The 9,836-nt window shown below is 44.7% G+C and overlaps 1 protein-coding gene across 2 annotated transcripts; it reads left to right on the plus strand.

Moving 5' to 3' along the window:
- Window positions 1-4,003: 4,003 nt before the first annotated feature.
- LOC130384453 (zinc finger protein 226-like) lies at window positions 4,004-7,208 on the plus strand. 2 transcript variants are annotated; one of them, XM_056592644.1, is made up of 4 exons: window positions 4,004-4,083; window positions 4,960-5,243; window positions 5,422-5,473; window positions 6,004-7,208. In XM_056592644.1, the coding sequence occupies exons 1-4, from the start codon at window positions 4,059-4,061 to the stop codon at window positions 7,080-7,082; spliced, it is 1,440 nt and encodes a 479-aa protein (XP_056448619.1). In that variant the 5' UTR covers window positions 4,004-4,058; the 3' UTR covers window positions 7,083-7,208. The 2 variants fall into 2 exon arrangements, with proteins under 2 accessions (XP_056448619.1, XP_056448620.1); XM_056592645.1 differs by having other exon boundaries at window positions 5,425-5,473.
- The last annotated feature ends 2,628 nt before the right edge of the window (window positions 7,209-9,836 follow it).

Below are 9,836 nucleotides of genomic sequence, written 5' to 3' on the forward strand. Positions count from 1 at the left end.
GCAAACCACACTGAGCGTGTGTGTGAATCGTTGTGCGTGAGCAAAACACGTTTTGCGTGTGTTCGGGGTTTTGGCATGATTCTAACTCCATATTATGTAACCTATTACCCGTAAGTGTGGTTTGGGCATAACGCGCAATAAACCAATGAGAGTGCCATCTCCCGTCCCCTTTAAGAGCCATCAGCGCGTTTTATCCTGACGAGTTGATGTTTTGACAGCGCGTTTGCAATCTCCGATGACACAGATGCATGAATGAATTTCAAACTTCAAATGGCTCAGTTTATGGCCAAATAATACGACCTAATTCACACATGGAATAGCGTTTTCTTCTACAACTTCCGAAATAGGCCTTCTGAGTCGTCATGTAAATTTCGGCAAGGAAAAGTTAAAGGTCCCATGGCATGCTACTTTATGGATGCTTTAATATAGATATTAGTGGGCCCCTAGCACAGTATTTGAAGTAGCCTAGTTCCCGAAATTCAGCCCTGGTGCAGAATTACAGCCACTGCGAGCCAGTCGCACATTGAGCTTTCCCGAAAGCGCCGTTTCGGTGTCTGTAGCTTTAATGTAAATGAGGAGGAGAGAGGCGGGTCAAGGAGGAGGGTGGGGGTGTGGCCCTGAGCAGCGGCCACAGTTCCGTGCGCTCTGTTTACAGTGGATGTATCGCAATGGCGAGGAGCACACAGCCTTTGGCTATGTTCTGTAATATTCTAGATCACTCCGGGTGCTCCGGCGGGAGTCCTGGAGCTCTATATCTGCATAATATCATATTATACATAGATATCTATATCATATAATATATACTATCACGGGTTCACGGCCAAAAGCTGTGTGCGCCTCCAGACGATATTATGTTCCACAAACGACTGCGTCGGGTTCTCTGGTTCTTTCACGTCCACATCAATCTGAAGCAGACTGAACCACGACATGGAGGAGAAAGTAATTGTTGCCCGCGATTGTTTCCAGCTTGAGCCCCTCTTCTCGCTGCCGAGGGACCAACGCCTCGGCAGCGGGCAGCGAGCAGCGCTTAGGCACAGCCGCCTCCTACAGTGGGCAGCAGGAAGCACCGAGGTGGTGGTCCCTCGGCAGCGGGCAGCCGGAAGCGGGGCTCAAGCTGGAGACATTCGCGGGCAACAATCACTTTCTCCTCAATGTCGTGGTTCATGTTCTTCAGGGAGTCAAAACCAAAGTTCCTTTCCCCCAATTCCTTCTCAACCATGGCTGAGATAACTAACCCCATCTCATGGTTGAGATCACCCCAACTACAGTCTAGTTGTGGAAATACCAGAGACGAGAGTCCGACGTGTTATGCGCCATGACATCAACAGCAGAACGGTTATCAAAATAACAAAGAAGTGTACGACACTTGCGTTACAGTCCTGGAGCTCTTTATCTAAATAATATCTATATCGATATCTTATGATACATATTATCACGGCCAAAAGCCGTGTCCGCCTGCAGACGATATTATGAATCACAAACGACTGCGTCGGGTTCCCCGACGTCTCTTGTCTTTCCACTTCTACATCGATCCGAAGTAGACTAAACCACACACTGCCCGCTGCCGGCTGCCTTCTGCCGGCGGCCGTCTGCCCGCCACTGGCTGCCGGGCGGTGGTGCTTCATGGCGGTTGTGGTGGTGCTTCATGGCGGTTGTGGTGGTGCTTCATGGCGGTTGTGGTGGTGCTTCATGGCGGTTGTGGTGGTGCTTCATGGCGGTTGTGGTGGTGCTTCATGGCGGTTGTGGTGGTGCTTCATGGCGGTTGTGGTGGTGCTTCATGGCGGTTGTGCCTCGTGACAGCAAGCGGCGGGCACCAGGACTCCGGAAGTTGACAACCGCGGGCAACAATCCCTTTCTCCTCCATGTCGCAGTTCATGTACTTCAGGGAGTCAAAGACAAATTTTCTTTCCCCCAATTCCATCTCAACCGTGGCTGAGATAACCCCAACTAGTCTTGTTGTGGAAATACCAGAGACGTCAAAACCGACGTGTTATGCGCCATAACACCAACAGCAGAACAGTTATCCAAATAACAAAGAAGTGTACAACACTTTCGTAACAGTGTGTGTAATCACACACACACACACACCGAACGCAAGTTTTAGGGCTGGGGGATGATAGACAGGCTATAGGGGAACTCCGAGCAGTGAAGCTGCTTGGTCCCCTATTGTTTTCCCCTATTGTTTCTGTAAAGTTCATTTTTTTTTCACATTCGGTAAAAGTCTTAATGCAGCCTATACCGTAAGTCGAAAACTTTTGAAACTTTCAGGTATGGTTATCAATAACCCCCAATACCCATAAACCCAAATTTGTGGTAGGCTACTGCACCTAAAGGTGCCGCTCTTGTAAAAAATCATGAAATAGGCTTATTTCTCCTCACCAGATTATTCTTTCATCATATCAATCTCTAAAATCAGATGCATCTTTTTCGCCCTGGTCTTCTGCAGATGCACTTATATATTTTTTTTTTTACTTTTCTCACAAATTCATATTAAAGCTAAACATGATAAAAAGATTCACAGGCTACAAAAATAATCAAAGATCACAAATCGCCACATAAAATCTTTAGACCAAGCCTCACAAAAGTCATCGAACAGAACTTGTTTTATTTATTTCCATTTGAGAAATATTTGCCAATAAAGTTGGATCAGTTAGCCCATTTTTCTTATATGACCATTTTATTATGGTATAAAAAAACATACAACTATTATTAGGTGGATACCAATGCCCCCCACTACCCATTAACCCAAATTGTGGTACTGCATCCAAAGTATATGAACTAGCCTTATTTCTCCTTACTAGATTGACCTGGACTCAACTTATTTCATCATATTAATCTATAAAATCAAATGCATCTTTTAACCATGGTCATGGTGTTCTAAAAATTATTACTTTTCCCACAATTTCATAGAAATGCCAAATGTCCACAGTCTCAACCCATTTGCCAATATAACAATTTTGTTATTTTATAACTACCATACGGCTATCATTAGGTGGATACCATTAACAGTGCAAATTTTCAGAACTGTAATATTTTAAGAAAGCCCTTAATTCTCTGGTGCAATGTGTGCTTGGAGTTTTCTTGATGTTGTGTGCTTATCAATCGACATTTTCCTCGGACAAGTAAGTCAACCAACGCTATATCATTGTGTTGCTTTGCTGCATATGGTTACCTTTTGTTACTCTTATAATTTGGCTGTAGCATCAGCTCTACAGCTAACAGCCCAGTTACTGTCGCTAAAATAAAGGTAGATGGCATAAGGTATTTGTGTTGATACACATATTTTAACGCGAAGACGTATGGCAGTAAATAAATATGACAGAGATAATTATGAAGGAAAAATGGTTAACAAAGAAGTTCCCTTACTGCCATACGTCTTGGCAGTCAGATTCTTGGAAACTAATGAGCTGGAATGTTGATTGCCTAATGAATTGCAGGTGCTGTGCAATGTTGTGTTTCTTAAATGAGTAGCATTGACAGAATGTCATGTTCAGCTTGTTGATAATGCTCTAATCAGGATTCGAATTCTCAACCTAATGCTGCTATCCATTTGGATGGTACGCTGGTACGAACGACCAGCTTGAGCGAGAACGTGACGTATTTCCCTTGCTCCAGCCTTCCAGTTTGCCATTTGTGTTTCTGTCGGGCCACGAGGGGGAGTAGTAGCGGGCTAGTCATCATAAGCAACATAGCCTCTTTAGCAAACCAGCTTCAAAACAAAACGTTACATTGAATTGCACGCAAAGCAAGACCGTGCAATGCATATATTGGTGACCGGATTAAAGCAGCAATGAAATCAAGTGTGTAAGAGGTTTTAAAAACAACATTAAAACCACCAACGTGGTACAAATAGAAAGAAAATACATCTCATCCCCCATTAACTACGGGAGCAGCCATCTTCTTTGCGAGTTGTACAGCTCTGCTCGCTCTATTTTGAAAGCGACGAGATACGACCAAACGGGGGCGTGCCTCAGTGAAATGCCGCAAGAAAGCTGGGAGATTTGCGACTTTACCACCTGGAAGCACCTACTGTAGGCACACAGCTATCCTTACAGACTATGCAGCTCCACTTTAAAAGTGAAGGTATGTACTTTTACCTTGAGTACTTTTTATTTCGATGTCGATTCTAGGGAGCATAGATTCTAGGCTGACGCTAGATTCCCTAGATAGCCCTTAAAAGCCTGGTCCTCTTTTCAAAAGCAGCATGACCAGCGCCCTGATAAAACACAAGTAAAACTTGGGAGTTGCATTTCCAAGATGGAATCAGTCAAGAGCCCAGAAGGGTTTCTAGACGGACGCCACAGGAGCTGATTTCTCATTCTCGAACAGCATGAATTAAAAATGTATAAAAAGGTATCAGGGAAGCTTACAGGGAAGGACGCGTTGTTGCTTGTTATTGTCAAAATATAATATTTGCACATGTCATGTTGTTCTCGGATAATTTTGCGCTGGTGTCCGTTCAGTGTCCTCAACCTAGTCACCAACCTGAGCTTTGAGTCTAGGAAGGAGGGGGCTGGAGAAGACATCCCTCTCCAAAACTGAATCTGTGTCTGCAGTATACATTTTAAGCGGTAATTCCTATGTTCCCCGGGTCCTATGTTCCCCGCTCTTGGAACATGGGACCCATTTTTTTTTAAAAAGTCCTATGTTCCCGGTTTTTCCCAAAAAGGATCCTATGTTCCCCTGTAGCAATACATACCGGGGAGCATAGGACCCTTTTTCTGAAAAGTGGGGAACATAGGACCCTTTTTAAAGAAAAGGGTCCTATGTTCCCCAGTCTCATACAAAGAGGGGAACATAGGACCCGGGGAACACAGTCACGCTGCCCCTTTTAAACCCTCTGTCAATGTTACATACATGTAAATCGTTTCTGTCATGTGTACAAATACACACTTCCTCCTTGTATGCGAACAATGTATAAAAAACAATTACTTTCTAATTTTTTTTCTCCCTCTGCAGAAGACGGTGATGCCTTTGGAGATGGCAGCACGCAGTGCGGCGCCACCTCGGAGAGTCTGCGTATGGACGCCCCTGGCCACTACCACATGTCCAATCACAACAGGGAGCTGAAAATCCTGAGCGTCTATGGAAAAGGGGAGGGCCCACTGGCAGTGGAAGGCCATGACACCCTCTTTACCACGTCAGAAATGGAGGCCCTGAACTCGCTCTCTGCGGACCACTGCGTGGCCACGAGCCTGGACCGCGGCAAGCGATTGGTCTGCCGCATGGAGCTGGGTGTGCAGGTTGGAAATCATCTTCTCATTCACCTTCCAAAAGAGAGGCTTCCTCTGTTACAACTCCAGCACACACCCATAGAAAGCGCACACCTTTATGATTCAATGTGTCGTTGGTGGGGATTAACAACTATTCTGTGCAAATGAAAGTGTTGTCTTGTCTGTGTTTCCTTCCTTATGTGGAAAGCAGCAGCCCCCTGGCACCATTTCAATCAAGGTTGAAGAGGATATTAGTGGAGGCAAGTTGGTAATACACATTGCATCTATGCAGGCGAACAACCTGGATCAACTGAGAATGTACTAGTTTTTACCGGCGCTAAAAAGCCTGGTCCTCTTTTCAAAAGCATCATGACCAGCGCCCTTCTAACACACGAGTCAAATTTGGTAGTTTAATTTCAAAGATGGAGTCAGCCAAGAGGGTTTCAAGACGGAGGCCACATGAGGTGGTTTATCATTCTCTAACATCAATGCATTCAACATGTATAAATGTTGGCTGATCAGCTTACAGGGAAGGACACGTTGTTGCTTTTTATTATCAAAATAAAATAATTGCGCTTGTCTCACATGCTTTGTTGTGCTCAGATCATTTTGCGCTGGTGTTCCTTCAGGGTCTTCCACCTGGTCACCCGCTTGAGCTTTGGGTCTAGGGAGGAGTTACATGCACATACATTTCAATAGTTTCTTTCACCTGTACAAATACACACTTCCTCCTTTTATGCAAATAATGTATCAAAACAATGACTGTCTTTTTTTTTTTCTCCCTCTGCAGAAGACGGCGCCGCCTCCGAGAGTCTGCGTGTGGACGCCGCTGGCTCCTCCCACATGTCCGGTCACGGCGAGGAACTGAAGATCCTGAGCGTCTACGGAAAAGGGGAGGGCCCACTGGCGGTGGGTGGCCATGACACCCTCTTCACAGGGTCCGAAGCGGAGGCCCCGAGCTCGCTGTCTGCGGACCACAGCGTGGCCAAGAGCCTGGACTGTGGTGAGCGGCTCATTAAGCGTGAGGAGCTGACTGGGCATCGGGGCGGCCGCAAGAGCCGGCCCGATGTCTTGTGTCGCAAGATTCTTCCCAACAACGCCAAGATGATCGACAACATGCGTCACCACTCCGACGAGAAGCCGTACGGGTGTGAACAATGTGTGGAGGTCTTCGGAGACCACTCCAAACTAATGCTCCACATGAGGACTCACACCAGCGAGATGCCCTACAAGTGTGACCAATGCGCGAAGAGCTTCGAAGTCCACTCCAGCCTGAAGAGACACATGATGACTCACACCGGGGAGAAGCCCTACAAGTGTGTCCAATGCGTGAAGTGCTATGCTGATCGCTACAATCTAAAGCTCCACATGACGACTCACACCACCGACGGCAAGAAGCCCTTCAGGTGCGACCAATGCATGAAGTGCTTCGGATATAGCACCAGCCTGATGCGCCACATGAGGACTCACAACATCGAGATGCCCTACAAGTGTGACCAATGCTTGAAGGGCTTTGTAGACCGCTCCAGCCTAAAGATCCACATGATGACTCACACCGGCGAGAAGCCCTATAAGTGTGAACAATGCTTGAAGTACTTCAGAGTCCGCTTCACCCTAAAGAGCCACATGAGGACTCACACTGGGGAGAAGCCCTACAAGTGTCACCAATGCTTGAAGTGCTACAGAGAATACTCCACCCTAAAGAGCCACATGAGGACTCACACCGGGGAGAAGCCCTACAAGTGTGACCAATGCGGGAAGGGCTTCGGAGCCCGCTCCAACCTGAAGCGCCACATGAGGACTCACAACGGCGAGAAGCTCACAATTGGGACCAATGCGTGTAGTGCTTCAGAGAGAGCTTCAAGCTGAAGACCCACAAGAGGACTCACACCGGGGAGAAGCCCTGTATGCATTTGCAGTGCAGAGCCAGCTGCATTGACCCAAGCAATTTGGGTGTGCACATTTTTTATCATGATTAAAGATGCTTTCCAACTTTGATTTGCTTTGTATATATTGTTAATAACAGATGTCTGTATGTGATGAAGAATAACTTCCTTGACGCACAATGTTGTTGGTCAAAAGCTTTTACTTAAAACAAACAATACCACAACAGTCGATTCACTTGCACAACTCAAGCCTCCTTCCAGTCTAGAACTCGGGCCCCCTTAAGGAGCACCGGAATGGGTGAGGCTCAATTAATCTATGAGCCACAGCTGCAGACTATTACAGGGCCAACAGTCAGACAGACAGAAACATGTGCATCTTTTAAAACGTGGTTTAACACTGAAGATGCCATTCATATCTTCACAGCAGCAAACTTGCCAAGTATACATTCAATGAGACAATGGGTGTACATGATTCTTATCGGAAACTTTCACATCGTGGGTTAATACAAGGGTGAGGGGATTTGACCATCATGGAGAGTAGAGCTGTGTTCGAAATCGTTCCCTATCATGGATGTAGTGCACTAAATAGGGTGCACGCCATTTTGTAGGGTGTTCGAATTCTCAGTGGTCCACTATATAGGGCACTATATAGTAGACTTAAAATAGGGTACATACGATGTTCCCTACACGTTACTCCCGTATACCACAATGCAATGCGGTTGTATTTTTCCAGGGGAGAAGAAGAAGCTGAATAACCGCGAAAACGAATACATTTAATGATGGAGTCTCCGGCTTGTGTTTAGAAATGTCAACAATTTATTTGGGATTTAACATAGAATATTTAACATTCAAAATTAATTTGAAAAAACTCGAACAAGGAAATGTAACATTCAACATTAATACAACCTCCAGCCCGGTTTGTTTAGATGATGTCGGCGCATCACGTCACACAAATACACGGCGCATTTACTGACGCAAATGACGTTTAGAAATGTTCAGCGTAGTGTCCGAATTCTCGTTCCCTATTCCCTATATAGTGCACTATATAATGTACACTATATAGGGAATAGGGAACGAGTGTATAGGGAACGATTTCGAACACAGCTTAGGATTGTTCAGAGAAGAGACCAAGTTAAATTGCTATATACCATGGATGAAGTGGACATGGCTACGAGACAGTTAAAGGAATCTACACAAAAGTCAGTTGATTGGCCTTAGTATCAGACTTTTCTACTGTTGCAATGCAAATGCAAGTTATCTTAACACCTTTTCAATTAAAGAGGGCGGGAGGGATCTCTAGGTCCAAGGAGAATGTATAGAAATTCCTTTACCTTTGTTATTACAAATTGCCTGCAAAGTTCACGTGTGAAACAGCCTGCAATCGAACCCCAGTCATTAAGATATCAAGATAAAAATATATATAATTACGCTTATATATAATTACCCGCACTTGGAACTCGGCACAGAGATGGCGATCTCTCTGCTCCACTTCACCACTTTTTTTCAAGGCGAGGATAAAAGCATAGAAAGAGGTGAAAACCACTATAAGATGGGGCATGTGGCGAGTTTTAGTTGTGTGCCATCTCTGTGCCGAGTTCCAAGTGCAGGTGTGGCGTATATCATATGCGTCGAGAGCAGCGAAGAGCTGTAGTTCACAAAGCGGCCTCACATAAAACCTAAAATTATCAAACTTCTTCACGAAAGTTTTTTGGTTTCTTTGCATGAAAAATTATCATTTAAATCCACAAACAACATATGTGTAATCCAGGGCATATAAAGACTGGGACCAGAAAATAATTATTTTCTCTCCATTGACACCCATTCATATTTTTCGATCTCATAGGTCCCATGAGCTCTACCGGAAGGGGCGTGACTTCGCCACTCCATCCTACGAGAGCTCCCCGCGCTACGGCCATCCGGAGGCGCACAGAGCTTTTGGCCGTGATATTATATATACAAATATTATATTATATACTATTATATTATATATAGACGTATGCGCAAGGCCGGTACGGTCTCTCCCCCCCCCTCCCCACAAAGAGACCCCCACAAAGATGGAATCATAACTCGAACCCTGCATGGAAATATAAGTTAATAATAAAAAATAATAAAAGATTGCTCCAAATAAAACCAACAACACAGTAAATCTATGTAGGCCTAGAAAAAAATACAGTTCAATGTTATTGCTTAAGAAACCGATTCCTTACAACTATTTACTAAAAATGCAATCAATCATTTATATCAAAATAAATGGTAACATATCGATCAGCAATGAGGTTTGAGTAGCCTACCCACATAGATAATTGTAATACACCAACATTGTTAACTGCCATACACAGCTAACAAGCAAATTAAAAATTAAATATCAACGCAACTGAAATGTTTATTAGGCTATTAACAATATTATAAAAATGATAACGTAATGCACCCATTCTTTGTCTTTGGATCTTTTGAATAAATGGATCAATAAATGGTGAATCGCAATGATCGCAAGCAGAGGAACGTGAGAGTCATTGAGCTGGAGCTGAACCAGAGCTGAACCACCCTTTGTCACTGAAACACTTTTAGTGATAAAAAGTCACCACAGTGCCTTAAAACCATCAACGTCATTCATGTTAAGTAAAAGGAAAAACCTCAGACACGAGAAGTTAACGGAGCCGTGCACTAGGACCTCTCGAATGCCAGGAAGAAACAACATTGTTTCACTGCGACTCCTTTCAGCTGCCCACCCCTCCTT

The sequence above is a fragment of the Gadus chalcogrammus genome, chromosome 6 (genome assembly GCF_026213295.1).
Source record: "Gadus chalcogrammus isolate NIFS_2021 chromosome 6, NIFS_Gcha_1.0, whole genome shotgun sequence".
Lineage (NCBI taxonomy): Eukaryota > Metazoa > Chordata > Actinopteri > Gadiformes > Gadidae > Gadus > Gadus chalcogrammus.

Excerpts from the sequence above, each read along its gene's own strand:
- LOC130384453 (XM_056592644.1), top strand. The coding sequence starts at position 4,059 with ATGCAGCTCCACTTTAAAAGTGAAG. Across the intron at positions 5,244-5,421 it reads GCATGGAGCTGGGTGTGCAG|CAGCAGCCCCCTGGCACCAT; the intron begins GTTGGAAATCAT and ends TTATGTGGAAAG. Across the intron at positions 5,474-6,003 it reads TGAAGAGGATATTAGTGGAG|AAGACGGCGCCGCCTCCGAG; the intron begins GCAAGTTGGTAA and ends CTCCCTCTGCAG.